Here is an 18,444-nt window from a genome sequence, read left to right on the forward strand (position 1 = left end):
ATACACAGATAGCTGTCAATCATTGATAGGACCGCCCTCTGGATCATTGAGCGCAGAATGTGCAGAGCGTACAAGTTAGGTTGCATTTACACGGTTGAGCACGATATCGGTCCAAGAAACTCGGACCAATATTGCCCTTGTAAAGATGCAATTTTTCTGCGAGTGCAATGCATTTCACAAGAAAAACACATTGCATCACTGTACATGTAAGTTTCACGTAAAAAAAAAAAAAAAAGCATATTGCTCCAGCACTTTCAATGACAAAAATCGCATTGCACTCACACATAGCATGCAATGCAAGTACAATGCGATTTTTGCCTCCAATAGGAAATAATAGGCAATATCACCCAAAACTAGCACTTGCTGCAGTGTTTCCATCTCCTAGAAAAATCGCACATATAAATAATGGGTTCTATTTCCGTGCGTCTCGCAACATGCAAAACTCACATGCTAAAATTGCTTGTGTAAATACAGCATTATACTGCATCTTTTCTCATAAAGCTATATATCCATCTGCTCAGCTACTCCTGCTCTATAACATCACGCCTGCAGTTTGCACAGTGTGTTAGAGCTCATAGACTCTTTTTTACGGTTATATGCTTCACATAATATTAAGAAAATGTCATTGTTCAACCCTCTCAATACATATTTTTGCAACTATTGGAATTTAGGCCTCCTGCACACGTGTGGATTTGCATTGCCAAATCCGGAGTGGAATTCCGCAGCAAATCCAGCCCATAGCATGCTATGGCAAAACGGGATTTCCTACCCACGAGCGGAATTTGACTGCCATTTTCCATTAGTGGGTGAGAAATCACAGAAAGCTGCGATTTTGTGCGGGATCTGTCCTGTGCCACTTACACAATAAACACTGCGGAAGTATCACGGGATACGTGTCATTGCAGTGCACCGGCGCCTACTGCGTAAGCGTGACAGATGTGCAGCGCTCGCAGAAGCCGCTGAACGGGTATGCAGGGGTCACTGGCCGGGCACCGAGTCGAACTCCGCAGAGTTACATGATGCTGTAACAGTCTGGCTCCTAAGTAGCCCCCTTTAGGAAGATTCTAGGACCCTGCTGAACGGCACGTTTTATAATTCATCTGTTCCTGACCAGCCCACGTAATTTAACGAGCTAACAGATGGGTCCTTAGACCTGCAGCCTGCTAATTTACATGAGGAGATTGAGGGCTCTAGGCGCTCCTGCACACAGCGCCATTGGCGGGAACAGCCTGAACCTGTAATGTGACAGAGAACTGAAATAATCACTTCCCTGTCACAAAGAACACTGAACACAGTGCTCATACTTGTTATTCCTGAACAGGCTGTTACCATTAGATTACTGTTATCAGTGAGCTGTATGTAGGGGCAGCAGGGAACACATATATAAAGTGCTCCCATAGTGGGAAAAAAAAAAAAAGGACAGCAAAATGTAAAACAAATAAGCAAAAATAAATACAATAAGAAAAAAAGATAATGTAAAATAAAAATATATTAAAAATAAGCTACCATCCCTCACCCCCAAAATATTGCACACCTCTCCGAACCCACAAACACCAATTTTTGGTATGTTGCATGACACAGACCTTTTACACAGGCTTAGCACCTAAAAGCATAGCATGAAAGTCCATCAAATCATACCCATCCAGGGTACAAACCTAGGGGCTGTCCACCCCTGTCAGGTTTGTGACTATTCAGCCAGCAACAGGAGCTCCAAATGGACCTCTAGGGATACCGATTATAGCAACTCAGAGGTATTTCTGTCTTACGGACACCCACACCTGTGTCTACTCATTAATTAGCAGAAAGAACCCTTTTCTTGCTGGAGATTTTTCTGTAACCTGCCCATAAGCCCCCTACTGGCCAACACTAACACTGCATGGCTACACTACCTTAAAACACAGCTTGGGAAAATGAGGGAAAAACTGTATTATTTTCATTTTTTAAACCTTTTCCCCCCCAAAAAAACTACAAAATTTAAATCCACTCCAATTTTAAAAAAGGAAGCCAAACATTTTTGGGTGTACTAAGAAATAAAAAAAGATTTGCCTTTAGAATACAGCATTCCAGAAAGTTAAATTTTGCTCTGGGTATGAAGGCTTTAAACACCCCTGGTTGTAAAAGGAATAATTTCAATGTATAAGTAATATACATTAGTAATCTTTAAAGGGGTCATTAAGTTGTGAATTAATAATGGCTTATCTTCAGGATAAGTGACCAATAGTAGACTGGCAGGGCTCTGCTGCTTGGGATACCTGCCAATCAGTTGTTTGCTAGGCCAGTATGCTTGTGCACTAGGCTGATTTCTGCAGGAAGTAGACAGCTCTGTTCCCACTACAGTAGTCAAGCGTCATATTGCAAGCAAATTTTCCATTTACTTCAGTTGTAACTTTGCCTGCAATACCAAGCCTGGCCACTACAGTAACAATGGAGCTGTCTACTTCCTGCAGAGTTCAGATCAGTACATGATTGCACTAGCTTGCTGAACAGCTGATTGTTAGGGGTCCTGGGCAACAAACCCCTGTCTATCTACTATTGATCACTTATCCTGAGGACAGACCATCAACTGGACAACCTCTTTAAATTAAATGTAAGATTTAAATTCGATATTAGTAAGGAAAATATAGTATATCAAAAGGGAATCATTAACTGATCTGTGAGGGTGTCACCCTCACAATGATTGGAATGAATTGATTGCAGCACTTTCTAGAGCACCACTACTCCTTCACTGTTGTATCTGATGCTTGTACTTGTTGCTTGGCCTGGTAATGTAGATAAGCTCCATTCATTTGAATGGTGCTAAATGTGGGATGAGCTGTAGTACCAGGCCCAGTCACCGCTATGTCAGATACAACAGTAAAGGGGCCTTTGTATTCTTTCAATCGGTTGTGCTCCTGGGAGTCAAACCCCACTGATCACAAGTTGATAGCTTGTCCTAAGGATAGACTATGTAAATGTTATTGGAAATCAGAAAGATGGAAAAATACCTCTACAGCGCCATCTATTGGATGGCAGCTTTCCTTCAATTTAAAGTGACCTTATAAAAAAAAAGTCTACAATGATTGGGAATTTTAAACCAAGCCAGAAAAATCCCAATCATTGTAGAATTTTTTTATAAGGTCACTTTGAATTGAAGGAATGCTGCCATCCTATAGATGGCACTGTAGAGGTATTTTTCCATCTTTCTGATTTGCATAAACTTCCCAGAGGAGCATTGCCTTATAAGTCTTCTTACTTATCTTTTAGGTGTCCCCACACGCCTTCTGGGTGCTCTCCTTGGGGAGAGACTATACCATCCCCATATCCACTCACCTTCTAGGTGTCGACAAACACTTTTTGGGTGCTCTCCTTAAGGAGACACGACACTGCTTCTGACCCAAAGTTTATTTGACAAATGCCTTTAAAGTAAAAGCAATCTTTATAGCCACTTTAAATAATTCTTAGCAAAGTTACAGAATTAACATTTCCTGGATAAAATGTTAATATTGGCAATTCTCCATTTAGCTGTTGGAGTAGTCAACAAATATCCTTCAGGGCAACAGCGAATTTATATTCCCCATGTTTGACCCGTAGACCTATCAACAGAAACAGCCTAAAATGTCTTTGTTCTTATTGCTCCCTTCTATAAAGATTATGCTATATGGTAAATAGTATGTGGATGACCCTCCTAATAAGTTCAGGTGTTTCAGTCACACCCATTACCAACAGGTACATAAAATCAAGCAAACAGCAGTACAGTCTCCATAGAGACTAAACATTAATATGCATATGATTTATGTTAGAGAGCTCAGATATTTGGGATCTTTTAGCCCAGTCAAATGATATTACTGTGAGGTGAAAGAATCTAGAAGTAACAACATTTCATCCACAAAGTAGTAGGTTACATAAATTCACTGGATCGTGTGGCGAACCAAAGATCACTCATCTTGTGTTACATCATTCACTACAAATTTCCAAAGTGCCTTCAGAAGTGATATCAATGCTAGAATTGTTTGTGAGAACATTATGACATAATTTTCCATAGTTGAGCTGTTACGATTGTGTGGGCAAACTAAGCACGGAGCCCACACGATCGTGACCATAGAGAACTGGGTATGCACACAGGTTGCACCAGGTATTCACACGGGTTTCAGGCAACTGACCCTGTGCTACAGGGAAGTTGATCTGGCCCTACCTAAGTGGGGACATTGCCCCAATAAGGGCAGCCCAGCGGACTTCGGATCTGGGCCCTAGCTGATCCTAGGAGCCACGCACCAGAACAGGATGCATTCACATGTCACATGACAGGACTAAACAACAGGACACACAGAGGCAGAATACACAGCATACAGCAGCCACAATGCAAACACTAATAGCAGATGATAAACTGAATATAAATACCAGGTATTAGTTGACATTTTGTACAAAACATGAAAGCTAACAGGCCACTTCACGGCTCCTGCTTATACTGCTAGTCCCTACACTAACCAGGAGTCCAGCAGCACCAGACATAGTTCACACAGTAAGCTGCAACAGGACAGGACACAGATCACAGGTCACACAGCAAGCTGACACAAAACTGACAGAATATAAATGAACAAACGGACATGAACCAGCACAGGGCACAAATCATACAGCAAACTTCAACAGACAAGGATTCATGACTGCTCACCCTGAACACCAGACAGACTGACCAGGAGCTGGGTTTATATGTGAGCACAGACCCAGGAGATTGGCCAGCAGGAAGTACCACACCCAGCCAGCTCAATCAATTAACCCTGAGAGTGCTGTGCTGCTGGAAGCACAGTAGTACAACATGTCTCAGTAGCACACGTAACATGAGCATCTTCAGACAAAACATTGCCATATACTATGTGCCAATTGGAATAGTGTAAAGTACTCAATCATTGGACTCTCCAGCATTGGAAACATGTTCTCTGGAGTGATGAATAACATTTTTTTATCTGGCAGTGTGGTGGACAAAACCAGGTTTGGTGGATGTTAGGAGAACTCTACTTAAATAATTCTTGCTGTAGAATTTGGTAGAGAAGCGCTTATGTCATAGGCAGTTCATCAGGGTTTGGGCTAGACCCCTCTATTACCTGTGAATTCAATGTTTAAACTACAGCATACAAAGATATTTTACACAGTTGTCACTTCCAACTTTGAGCAACAGTTTGGCGAAGGTCCTTTACTTTTCCACCAGGACAGTACTCCTCTGCAACAAGTGAGGTCGATAAAAACTTGGTTTGATGAGTTTGGTGTGAATTAACTAGAGTAAACTGCACAGAGCCCTGCCATTAACTCATCAAACTCCTCTGAGATTAATCAGAATGTCGATTGTGAACCAGACCTTCTCATCCACTGCCTGACCTCACAAATGGTCCTTTGGCTGAATTGGGCATAAATTCTCACAGACACACTTCAAAATCATGCGGAAAGCCTCACAGAAGAGTGGAAATGGGTATAACTGCAAAAGAAGGGTGTACACCATGTCAATGCCCATGGTTTTGGAACAGGTCCAGTACTGTAGGTGTGATGGTCAGGAGTCCACATACTTTTACCCATATAGTGTTTTAGGTAACTTTTATTTTCTCAATTGTCCTATATTTTTCTTAAATGTGGAGCCTTCACTGTTAATAAGATCACTTTGTTATTTCAAAAGTGTTACTCTAATACAAATGCAGTATTCCAAGTCTTTTTGTAGACATTACAAGGGCTAATGATTCTATGGACTCATACAGAATTTTCATATGCATCCAATCCTATATGGAGACACACAGAAAAAACATCATAGTATGCTCCATCGTGTGCTGTTTCACTGAAGGTTTCTCTTTGAGTAGTATATAGAGTGACAGTCCACACAATAGTGCCATGTGCATTGACCCTAAGGCTCATCTCGCGCTTTGCACATGATCGTCTTGCATCACATATGTACTATATATTGCCATTCAGTTGTGAATGTGTGATAATCAATGACCATGTTTCCTGTTGAAGTAGTTTCTAAAGACTTCTGTCTGTTCCACTTTGAAGGTGATGAAGTTCTAGAATGGAATGGGAAGCCTTTGCCAGGAGCAACAAATGAAGATGTTTACAACATAATTTTACAATCAAAATCAGAACCCCAAGTGGAGATCATCGTGTCACGACCCATAGGGTATGTTATTATTTATCTAACCCCCCCCCCCCCCATATACATATACAGTCCTTTGTGAAAGTAGTCACCTTTTTGATGTTTTGATGTTTTTCTTGTTTTGTTGTTTTACAATATGAAATTAAAATGGATTTCAATTTAGAGTTCATTGTAGACAAAATAGTCCAAACTTACAGTAGAATAAATAAAATACCTTGTTTAAAAAAATAAAAAAAAATTTAAATAACTGAAAAGTTGTGAGTGTATATGTATAGGGTCAGATTCAACCAATTAACTTTAGAAGTCACATAATTAGTGGATTAAGGAGCCCTGTGTGCAATCAAAGTGCCACATGATATTAGTATAAACACACCTGTTCTGATAGGCCCCTGATGGGCCATTTACACGTAACGATTAACGCTCCAAATTCGTTTAAACAAATTAATTTGAGCGATAATTGTGAAGTGTAAATGCAAAACAATTGCCCACTATTCATTCAACTGTCGTTATCACTGACTTTCAGTCAGCATGCAAACTATTTCTGGATTGCTGGCTTCTCGTGCCATATAATTACTCCTCGCTGAGCGCTTCACATAGAAGGTGAAGCACTGAGCGAGAAGTCTACGATCCAGCGCTGAAGTCTGTCAGTCTAAATGCTCTTCGCAAGCACTAACGGCCTTAGAGGTAACATCAGCGCTCGTGCAGTCGTTTAGACGACTATCTTCCTGTGTAAATGGAGCATGAGTCTATAACACCCCTAATCAAGCAACATTAAGACCAAGAAGCTCTCCAAATAGGTCAGAGACAAAGTTGTGGAGAAATATAGATCAGGGTTGGGTTATAAAAAAAAAATATCCCCAAATTTTAACATTCCGCAGATTCCCATTACATCCATTATAACACAGTGGAAAGATTTTGGTTAGAGATGAGCGAACGTACTCGTTTCGAGTAATTACTCGAACGAGCATCGCTATTTTCGAGTACCTGGCTACTCGGGTGCAAAGAATCGGGGGGCGCCAGGGAGCGGGGGATGGCGTGGTGGAGCGGGGGTAGCAGTGGGGAACAGGGAGGAGCTCTCTCTCTCTAACTCTCCCACCCCACTCCCCTCTGCAACCCCCCGCTCACCCACGGCGCCCCCCGAATCTTTTCACCCGAGTAGAGAAGTACTCGAAAATCGCGGTGCTCGAGTGAAAAAGGGGCGTGGCCGAGTACGTTCGCTCATCTCTAATTATGGTACAACTACAAACCTGACGAGAAGAACGCCCACCAAAACTCACAGACTGGAGGTATTAATCATTAATCAGAGATTCAGCAAAACCATTAATGATAACTCTGAAGGAGCTTTGAAGATCTATAGATGGAAATATCTGTCCACATATGACATCTATAAGCTGTACACACTACAGTGTGGGGATTTATGGAAGAGAGGCCAGAAAAAGCCATTGCTTAAAGAAAAACGTTAGAAATCCTATTTGGAGTTCACCAAACATGCGATAAATTCCCCAAACACATAGAAGAAGCCCAAACCTCAATCCAAACAAAGCAAAACTGATAGGAAAGCGGTCAGGCTAAAGCTATCCGTGCTTAAAGTGTTTATAATATATATATTAAATGTTGCACCATCGGTGTTATCCACTATATAATGGAGAGCTGCTAGGCCCAAACAGAAAAAACACCAGGCACTGTGCGGTGCCCAGGGTATGAACAATAAATAGTAGTTAGTCCCACACAAATGTTTGGGATAACTTAAAAACATGCAATGGGGCCTGCGCTACACCACACCTAGATGCTTGATGCCAAACGAAAGAGACAAGAATATTGCTTACTTGAGAAGGGACCTCCCTTCCTGGAGATCCCTCATATATGTGAATGGCCTATAGAATGAGAAGATCTTGAGACTCTTCTATTGGGTGGGATCCTCCCAAGGATGTCTCCAGGCTTGTCAAATGTTTCACAACGTTTTATTGCAGATAAAACAGACAAGAAACTAAAGATGCACTGTGAAGTGCAAGTAAGTAAGAAACAAACTGGTTGCAACGCGTTTCGGCCTGCTAAGAGGCCTTTTTCAAGCATATTTCCCATTACAACATGTACCTGTATTTATATGTAGTCCACTTAGATCTCCCGCTGCCCATACCGGTCGCTGGTGTGACGTCACCGGTGTCGGGCGCTGTACGTCGTGAGTCACGTGTCTCGCTGTGGTGGAACGCAGCGTGCGTTTCAACCCAGAACTTGCTGAAGCGCTGGAGGCCGTACCTCCTAGTTGCTCAATGGTGTCTTGACGGTGGGCCGTGACTGGATGACGAAGGGTACGCATCCTCTAGAAGGCAAAGGTGCGCTGCTTGGAACACATGCTGCGCACCACCTCTTGTGCATGCGCATACCCCAGATATTCCTCTTAGCAGGCCGAAACGCGTTGCAACCAGTTTGTTTCTTACTTACTTGCACTTCACAGTGCATCTTTAGTTTCTTGTCTGTTTTATCTGCAATAAAACGTTGTGAAACATTTGACAAGCCTGGAGACATCCTTGGGAGGATCCCACCCGATAGAAGAGTCTTAAGATCTTCTCATTCTATAGGCCATTCACATATATGAGGGATCTCCAGGAAGGGAGGTCCCTCCTCAAGTAAGCAATATTCTTGTCTCTTTCGTTTGGCATCCAGCATCTAGGTGTGGTGTAGCGCAGGCCCCATTGCATGTTTTTAAGTTATTCCAAACATTTGTGTGGGACTAACTACTATTTATTGTAAACCTCAATCCAACTGAGAGTCTGCAGCTTGAGTTGAAGACTGCTATACGCAAACACAACCCAGCTAACTGGAAGTAGTTGGAGCAGTGGAAGAATGGGTGACGATCCCAGTGTCTGGATGTGCTAAGCTAATAGACACATACCCAGGGAGAGTTGCATCTGTAATTGCAGCAAAAGATGGCTGCGCAAAGAATTGATTTCCAGGGAGTAAATACCTATACATGTTAAAGCACTCTGTTTTTTGCCCTAATTGTTTGTGTCACAGAAAGAAAAATATTTTGCACCTTCAAAATGGTAATTATGTTGTCCAAATCAAATAATACCCCCCCTCCCTTCCCCTTACCAAAAAAAATCCACTTTCGTTCTAGGTTGTAATGTATCAGAACAGGAAACACACCAAGGCAGTGGATAGTTTTGCAAGGAACTGTATGTGCTGTATATACTGTACATAGATAATGGAAGTGGTGCTTATTGTTTTGTCATGTTATATGGCACTATATGTACATATGAAAAAAGTGCAATGAAAGACCAGTAAGACCAGTTCAGATTTGCATTGGTGGCTCCGTGGGCGGTTTCCTTATTTTTTTTACTGCAAGATTGATGCTGAATATTGTTATTCTTGTGCTCAAAAATGATATAACCTTGACGGAATCCGTGAATGACCCTTTAGTTCCATTGATGACAGATCTTCATGAGATGCCATAGTTATTCTCTGCTAGAACTCTCCGTAATGCTCCTAAACGTCTTTAGACTTTGTTGCCACCAGTGTCCTTTTGTTGTAGTAATATTTTCTTCCTCTTTTCATTGCTATTAACTTATTTACTTCCAGTGACATTCCAAGGATCCCAGAAAGCTCGCATCCTCCATTAGAATCTAGTAGGTGCTCTTTATTTTTTTTATGATAAACATATAAATTTGCAACTTTAAGGTTTTTCGTGTTTTTTTAAGGTCTTGTGACTTTAAGATTTTGATCCTGCACCACATACCCAGGCAAAGTATTTGTTCTATATGCTATATGTAAGGACAGTGATACAACATCCTGCATGATATGTTAGACCTAGCACTGTCCATTGTACCACACCCATGGAAAACCTGCCAAAATAACAAGATTTCCTGGCACTAGCAGATTTTCAGCTACAGTACCCCCATAGCAATGACAGTGTCCCCAAACAATGATAGACACACTGCTATGACTACTTGCCATAATACTTTCATGAATTACAGGCATAATACCCCAGCTAATGCCCACCACATTGCTCCTATGTGTTAAAGGCTGCTCTCATACATGAATGCGGTAAAGCGCCGCGATTTGAAGCGCGTTGCTTTGCTGCAATTTTTCTAATAAGGGAGATGGAATAAATCCTCCACAGTGCCGCCTATTGAAAGGCAGCATTCCTTCAAGCCAAAGTCAGGGAATTAAAAGCAAAGCCAGACTCCTACTGTACACTGATGAAGGGCAAAAACCCTGAAACAGCTGTCTGTACATGGAGTCTGGCTTTGCTTTTAATTGCCGGTCATTGTAACAAGGCTTGTATAAAAAGTCTGACTTTGACTTGAAGGAATGCTGCCTTTCAATAGGTGGCACTGTGGAGGATTTATTCCATCTCCCTTATTTGCATATTACCCAGAGGAGCGTGCATGGCCATTTGAGTCTCCTCACTTAGTTTATAGTTGCTCTTCCTAAGGAGAAAAGATAGCATTTCTGACTGAATTTTTACTTTCGCTTTCAGCCATAGCACACCCTATCATTGTGATGGGTGATGAGGTGCGATAAACGGACAAATATAGAACAGACTCCACTTGAAAATCACGGCGCTGGAAAGCGGTGTCCAGTACCGCGGTCAAGCGCATGTCTGCAAGGCTGAATTGATTTCAATGGGAGTATTATACCGCAGTAAAACGCACCTGTGTGAGAGAGGCCCAATAGTCACAGTGCTTCCATAAGTGCTGACAACAGTGATCCCAGTACTAGTAACTGACGTCCGCCATAAGAGTACTAGCCACACTGCCCCATAAAAGCCATGCCACAGAGAGCCATAGCTAAAAGCTCATTGGTTCCTCTTTAAAAAGTTGACTTTGTTCTGTCAGCGCAACTTCTCTTCATCACCACAGGTCACGGCCCATCCATAATTTTCAGCTGCATTGCTGGGTCTATAAAGTGAAATGCCAGAGTTGAAAAATTGGGTTTGGTCACATAGGACAAAACTGCTTGGGTGGGAAGTGGATAAAGGAGTTGTGCCATCATTTAGGATTATTCGACTGCCATTATGGAGTCGGGAAGGATTTTTTTCCCGGAAAGGGCTAATTGACTTCTGCCTCTTGGGGTTTTTGCCTTCCTCTGGATCAACAAGGAGGTTGAAACAGGCTGAAGTAGATGGACATTGTCTTCATTCAGCCTAACATACTATCTTACTATGTAACTTTCTGATCATTTGGGGGGTTGACTGCTTAGACTTCCATTAGTTATGAGGACCGGGGTCCCAGAGATCCCCAAATGAGCCGTGGTCAAGCACGCGTACTGCCTCCATTCATTTCAGTAGGCCAAGTTCAAGCGAGGACTCTCTTTCTCGGGATTGCTGGGGGTACCAGTTGTTGACCCCACTGATCAGAAAGACAAAAAAATTCTCAAAAACTGTAAAAAAAAGTTTTAAAAAATTGCCTGCTTGTTCAACAGAATCCAGGGAGTACAATTAACGAAATGGCTTAATTGGGCTCTGTGAATAGCTCATATACTTCTTTGCACTAGTTCTTACAAATCTCCCACAGTGTATCTAGTAAGTGCAGCTACTTCAGTTTGTATGCCAGTTGAAGAAATATCATCTTTAGTTATACGTACAATCTCTTGTACTGAGTGCCTTTTTCTTAATTTCAGTTTCACATTTTTTTCTTTACAAAGACAAACATGCATTACAGTCTATCAAACGCCGACATCTGGAGATAAGTGACCGCGTCAATACTATCCCATTTTCCAGTGGCTTATCTTTTTTAGTGGCTTTGCATAATCCAATCATTAATCTAATGCACTTTGTGTTCAAGGTTCTAGTTCCTTTGAATCTCAGAAGATGGATAGGCCTTCAATATCTGTTATATCTCCAACTAGTCCTGGAGCTCTTAAAGATGCACCTCAGGTCTTGCCAGGACAGCTGTCTGTAAGTATTTGGTATAATGTTACAGTAGGATATAAGATTTTATTTCATGCTTGTCTCCAGATTTGTGACCAGGGAATATTTTACAAAAATGTGTAACTATGCCATCAGAGTAGCAACATCTTAATGAACATTTGCCTTTGTGAACGCCATATGGCACCACTTGGCAGATTTTATTTTTCAGGAGGCAATAATTGCAGTATATAGTCTTTCCACTGTTAAGGGCCATTTACACTGTCCTTTACCTGTCTGAATGCTCTGCACCAGCGCTAACGATCTTAGCGGTGACACCAGCACTCATGTAGTTTTTTAGATGACTCGTTCCATCTAAATGAGACATAGTATCACCTTCTGTATTATCCAGAAGAGTTACATAGTGGTGATGGGGCTTCCTAGGAAAAGTGTTAATTTGACCTCATACAAATAACCCCCCCTAAAGCATGACTTCAGGCTGGTGTCCACTTCCTTTGTATGTACCATAATGTAGTAATGTATATGGATGCAGCACCCTGACACTCCACCTTCTACTCACAAGGGAGCACTTCCGGGCACTTGATGCACGCTTTCTGGATGAGGACACGTCATCCCATATCCATGCAATCTCAATCAATAATGAAGCAGCATCCGGGATATAAAACTTTACAGGCAACGTGATATTCTCACAAGGTTCCTTTTTATTGCCATAGCCTTGCACAGAGACGTAACTTGAAGCTCCCGGGCCCCGATGCAAAACTTGTAACAGGGTCCCCAACTATAATGCTTTATTCATAGTACTGGGTTACCTATATGGAGAAGAAAGGCCTTATGGGCCCCCTAAGGCTTCTGGGCCCGGGTGCAACCGCATCCCCTGCATCTCCTATAGTTACGCCCCTGGGCTTGCATACAAAACAGCGACGTTTCGACTGAACGCAGTCAGTCTTTTTCAAGTCTTTGGCTTGAAAAAGACTGACTGAGTTCACGCGAAACGTTGCTGTTTTATATGCAAGACTATGGCAATAAAAAGGAACCTTGTGAGAATATCACATTGCCTGTGAAGTTTCGTACCCCAGATGCTTTATTATTATTGATTGACACTTCTTTTATATGATAGCAGTGTGGAAGCCCTGAGATTCACACCATCCATGGGGTTGGTGCATGGTTCAAGGAAGGTGTTCTTAATCATCTCTAGAGCACCATATGGATGGTACAGTTACTCTCTTGCTTTATATACCAATATTATATGCTCCAGCTAACCAATGAATGTCCTAAGGGGTACTGCTATCCTGACATCCAAATGCATAATCTGGAGCATTACAAATTATTCTATATGCATTTATTATTCTGTCTGGTGATCTATGGGATACACACATGAAAATGTCCAGGAATCACTGTTAACTCTATCAGTCCCAGAGCGCACAGCTTAGACGGAACAGTGACAAGAATCAGTTTATCTTTTTTAACTGCCATATGATCTCTTTCCAGGACGCTTTTATTAGCTGCATTAAGTAAATTGTACAATATAGCCCATCAGCGCCTGTAGGACAAAATGCTGTTCCTGCTGTGTGCATTATTTGTTCTCCGTACATCAGAATGGATGCTAAAAGCATTCTTGGAATCTATCAGCAGAAGAGCAGCCTTCTACCATTCATAAAATAACATGTCTGTATACAATTACCGCTAACATTTACTTTTAGTGTAAAAGAACATATCTTAAAGGGGTTGTCTAGTTACCAAACAACATCTCTGCAATAGCTCGGACTGTTGTAAAATAACAAGCAGAACAATATTTACCCAACCCCTGCTGCGAGGATCAGCGATGTTGCCCCACTTTCTGCCCAGTGATTGTTCTGAAAGATGATGTCAGCGGACATTTATTAGAATGTAGCTTTCCTCCAAGTTGATATCTGAACCTTTAACAGGCCTTGCAACAAGACTGGCAATAGAAACCAAAAACAGAGTTTTCTCCAGAGAAAACAAAAGAGAACCATATACAGACAGCTATTTCAGGGTTTTGCTCCTCATCAGTGTACATTAGGTTTCTAGTTGGCTAGGTGAGGGGCCCATGGTTTAATAAACACTACAAAATGCTCTGTGATTGGCCAGTTCTGATCATCTGAGTGAGTAAAAGAAATGAAAAAGGAGGGTGGAGCAAGACCCGTGAGGGTGGTGGAATATTTCTGGAGTACAAAGTGTTTCCAATGATGGAGATGCTGCTAAAGCACTTCTTTCTTCCCTGTACTCCTGCATACACAGGACCTCCGACACATCCAATGCACCTTTGGAATTGTGTCACCCTCAGGCATCCTGTTGTCCTACCCCGACGAACTGACAAAGGGGTTCATCCCCGAAACGCGTATTCTATTGCTGGTTTTTAATTTGTGAAAAAATAAAAAAGAAGTGCTTTCACCATCACACATTGGACCTTGATCTTCATCTTCTAGTAACTTAGAGGGTTGCGCCTCCATACCAGTTTTTTTCACATCCTTTTCGCTGATCATCTGAGTAGCGCTGGCCAATCACAGAGCAGCTACAGTGCTTTTGTAGTCTCTAGTGCTCTGGTAGTTTAAAGATGGTATCTTCTCTGCCTGAGAAATGAAACTAGAACCAGTGGAACAAAGGGCCAGTAAGATAAAGTACAAATAAAACACCCCTTTAGTCCCGGGACAGAGTTTTGTCAAAAAAACAGAGGGTCACTTTAAGGGTTAAACTTACTTTTCTATGTCTCCACATTCTTTAGATCAGTGTTTCCCAACTCCAGTCCTCAGGGACCCCCACAGGTCTTGTTTTCAGGATTTCCTCAGTGTTACACAGGTGATGTAATTATTCTTGGTGCCTCAGACATTGCCACAGGTGTTCTCACTATAGGATATCCTGAAAACATGACCTGTTGGCGATAATAATTACTGCTTTATACTTTTCACATTTATTTGCAAACCAACTCAATCTGCCGAGCTGAAATCTTAAAGAGTGCAATCTGCCTGACAACTATTCTAAGAAAACCAATTAAAGGACTTCTTTCATCTTCAAGCAAATTTTGGAAAAATTCAGGATTGGAATCTGATTGGTACAACATTTAGGCTTTACTGCAGAGCCTCTTAATGAAGGAACATATCAGTGTTCTGTATAGTGTAACACTGTGTATAGAATTGTATGCTATTTTAACACTGGTATTAATTATATTTCATTTGCTTTAGGTAAAATTATTGTATGATAAAGTAGAACATCATCTAATAGTCACTGTGCTACAAGCAATAGATCTCCCACCGAGGCCAGATGGGCGCCCCAGGAATCCCTATGTAAAAATGTATTTTCTTCCGGATAGAAGGTAATAATACATCTTATTTATTGTACGTGTTTATTATGTTCTGACAGTGTTAGAAGCAATTATTTGTTAATTCAGAGACTAACAAGAAAACGTCTTATTGGCACATGATGTGACTTTAGAACTGTAAACACCACACTGCAGTCTCATAAATTTCCACTAGATGGCAGAAGGTAACTGTACTCTAAATTATGTTTTGGCAGCGATAAAAGTAAGCGGAGGACCAAAACAGTGAAGAAAAGCTCCGAACCAAAATGGAACCAAACATTTGTTTACTCCCATGTGCATCGTAAAAATTTTAGAGAGCGAATGTTAGAAATAACTGTATGGGATCAGCCAAGAGTGCAAGAAGAGGAAAGTGAATTTCTTGGAGAGGTATTCCTTTCAGTACATTAAAGAAATAAGGGCTATGTCTAATGTATTCATATGACAAGGACATATACACCACTTCAACTATGTGAGACTTGCTTCACATCTGCATTCCAATTAAAGATCAAACTTTCACCTTGATACAAGTGAAAATAGCTGCTACCTTTCCGGAAATGTATAGAAGTAGGCTAGTATATCCTAGACAACCATTCTGCTTTACCAGGAAGGAAGGAGGATGGAGGAGATGACAACAACACCTGTACAGGACAGAAACTGCTAATTTGATATAGCAGGGTCTTGGCTCTCCCCAAAAATTCCTTGCCTGTGTGTTAGTCCACCAGTACTACATGAATGGGAGTAATTGTAACACTTAGGGAAGTAATTTTCCCACAATAAACCTATTGACGGCATAGCATTTTGTAGACTAGATATACCATTAATCTCTGCACAGCAGAGGCTATGACGCAGCGCCATGTCCGTGACATTCCAGTGGTCAGCAGACCTTGATGCTATATCTAATAAATATGGCATCTATGCTTATCATCGGAAAACAAATTTAATCATGCACATATTGTCATAGATCAGACACTTAAATGAATGCAATCTAATTAGAACCTAATAGCATTTTATGTTCTTGAACATTGCTGGAAGTTCGTTTTCTATTTGTACTAATTGCACAATTATAAGCGCAAAAACTATTCTGGCTTCAGTAACTGAATGAATGAATAAAGCGGACTGGCATTAGTTACTATAAACGAAGTAGTGTTCATTATCTATTAACTAAGAGTTATACATTTCCATATTAAATTTTCTCCATGAGTCTAATTTCTCTATTGGATTATAGGGTTTCTGGACTAAGTCTATTAGCGAGAAGACTCAATTTGAAAAATCTGTAATTTATTCCATTATTGTTCCTAAGTGGTTTGGTTGTTTAGTAGCTTTTGTTTCTATTAACTCAGTCTTTGCATCTTTACATTTGTACTCAAAAAAGTATTAACTGCATGCTACAAAATGATAATCTAGTTTTGCCCCAGTTAGTTTTTCTCTTTGATGCCCCAAATCTTTCTTTCTTAGGGTTTACCAATGTCTCATAGGCTCTTCTGGTTTGCTTCCTTCAGAACATGAGAGCCAGATGATATTGTCAACATTTCCTCAGTCACCACAAATGTTCTACCTGTGTGACAACTGCAATATCCAGTAGATAGTAAATATCCAGCATTTCTATAGGGAAAACCTAGGGAATAGCACAATGCTATCCTGGTAGCATGCTTTGAAAGAAGCTGACTTGCAGACCCCTCAGATTTTCACATAGCATGAGCCCTGGCAATTAAAATTTGGTGATGAGGGAGATGTCTCCGAAAACTTTTTCTACCAAAAGTTAAATAACGTCTATGATTTCAATGATGAGGCATTAGTAAATATCGTTAAGGTTGTAAGGGTATCCAGGGTACGTTTAAGGAGATTTACTTAGATTGGCATTTCATACACCAGTCTTAAACAAAGATATATTGGAGAAAACTACATTGAATTTATTAAGAGGCACAATTTACCTGATTATGTGGCAGAAACTGAAGTCTTATGCCTGCCATGAGAAAGTATATCCTCAGATTGAAAAGGGAAGGGGGTGATATCATGCATAAGTCCATATTGCCTCTCCTCCTTGGGTCACGTACAGGGTCAGACAAGAGGATCTACGTCTTACCTCCTCTCCCTGCAGCTGGTCAGTGCATCCTGTGCAGACCCCCTCCTCCTCCTGGCTGAAGTGATAGTAGGATGAAGGGAGGTGGCCCTTCAACTTTTCTATCTCCAGCTGGATTGCAACTGCTATATTGCCCTTGTTTTAAAGATAAGATTTTTTCTCTGGCCTAGAAACATGGGTGGCAGTGAGAACTGCAGATATATTTAGCTCCTGCTTTAATCTGCTCTGTTTGTATGATGGCTAGAGCTATGATCCCGGGCTTGGCTTTATAGCAAGGACAAGCTTGAAGCTCTAGCTGCAATACAACCTGAGGTAGAGCCATTAGTATAAATGATGTATCGTATAGGTCCCTGGCTAGTTAGGTGCCTCCCTGCAAGGATACATGATATATGTCCTTGGCAGTGAAAGGGTTAAAGGGTGTTTTCACACTTCTAGCTGTTTGCTGCAGGAAGCAGCCAGCTCTGCACATTGCGCAGTGTCTGGGGTGGGTCTACTTGTAAATGCTCTAGATGAGGAAATTGAGGGGAAACTGATCAAATTTGCTGATGACACAAAGCTAGGAAGGATAGCTAACACTAGATAAAAGGGAGAGAGTGGATTCAAAAAGATCTAGACAAGCTTGAACATTGGGTGGTGACTAACAGAATGGTATTTAGCACAGCGAAATACAAAGTCCTACATCTGTGCAAGAAAAATGAAAAAAAGCATATGCAGAATGGGAGGAATTGAACTAAGCAGCAGCACATGTAAAAAGACTTGGATATACTAATAGATCACAGACTGAACATGAGTCAGCAGTGTGATGCAGCAGCAAAAAAGGCAAACACAATTCTGGGATGCATTAGGAGAAGCATGTCTAGATCACTTGAGGTAATTGTCCCCCTCTACTCTTCCTTGGTCAGACCTCATCTGGAATACCATGTCCAAATCTGGGCACCCCAATTTAAAAAAGACAAACTGGAAAAGTTCAGAGAACTACCAGGATGGTGAGTGGTCTGCAAATCATGCCCTATGGGAAACAGTTAAAGGATTTGGTAATGTTTAGATTGCAAAAATGAAGGCTGGGAGGA

At 41.3% G+C, this 18,444-nt stretch overlaps 1 protein-coding gene across 1 annotated transcript in view; it reads left to right on the forward strand.

Moving 5' to 3' along the window:
* The window catches only part of RIMS1 (regulating synaptic membrane exocytosis 1), a 363,560-nt gene that overhangs the window by 155,590 nt on the left and 189,526 nt on the right, over nt 1-18,444 (forward strand). Inside the window, exons 8-12 of the mRNA XM_066604485.1 lie at nt 6,010-6,133; nt 9,689-9,735; nt 11,896-12,008; nt 15,179-15,309; nt 15,510-15,681. Coding sequence (XP_066460582.1) covers nt 6,010-6,133; nt 9,689-9,735; nt 11,896-12,008; nt 15,179-15,309; nt 15,510-15,681 — 587 coding nt within the window. The remainder of the gene's footprint in view (nt 1-6,009; nt 6,134-9,688; nt 9,736-11,895; nt 12,009-15,178; nt 15,310-15,509; nt 15,682-18,444) is intronic.

Source organism: Eleutherodactylus coqui, chromosome 1, assembly GCF_035609145.1.
Source record: "Eleutherodactylus coqui strain aEleCoq1 chromosome 1, aEleCoq1.hap1, whole genome shotgun sequence".
NCBI classification, from domain to species: domain Eukaryota; kingdom Metazoa; phylum Chordata; class Amphibia; order Anura; family Eleutherodactylidae; genus Eleutherodactylus; species Eleutherodactylus coqui.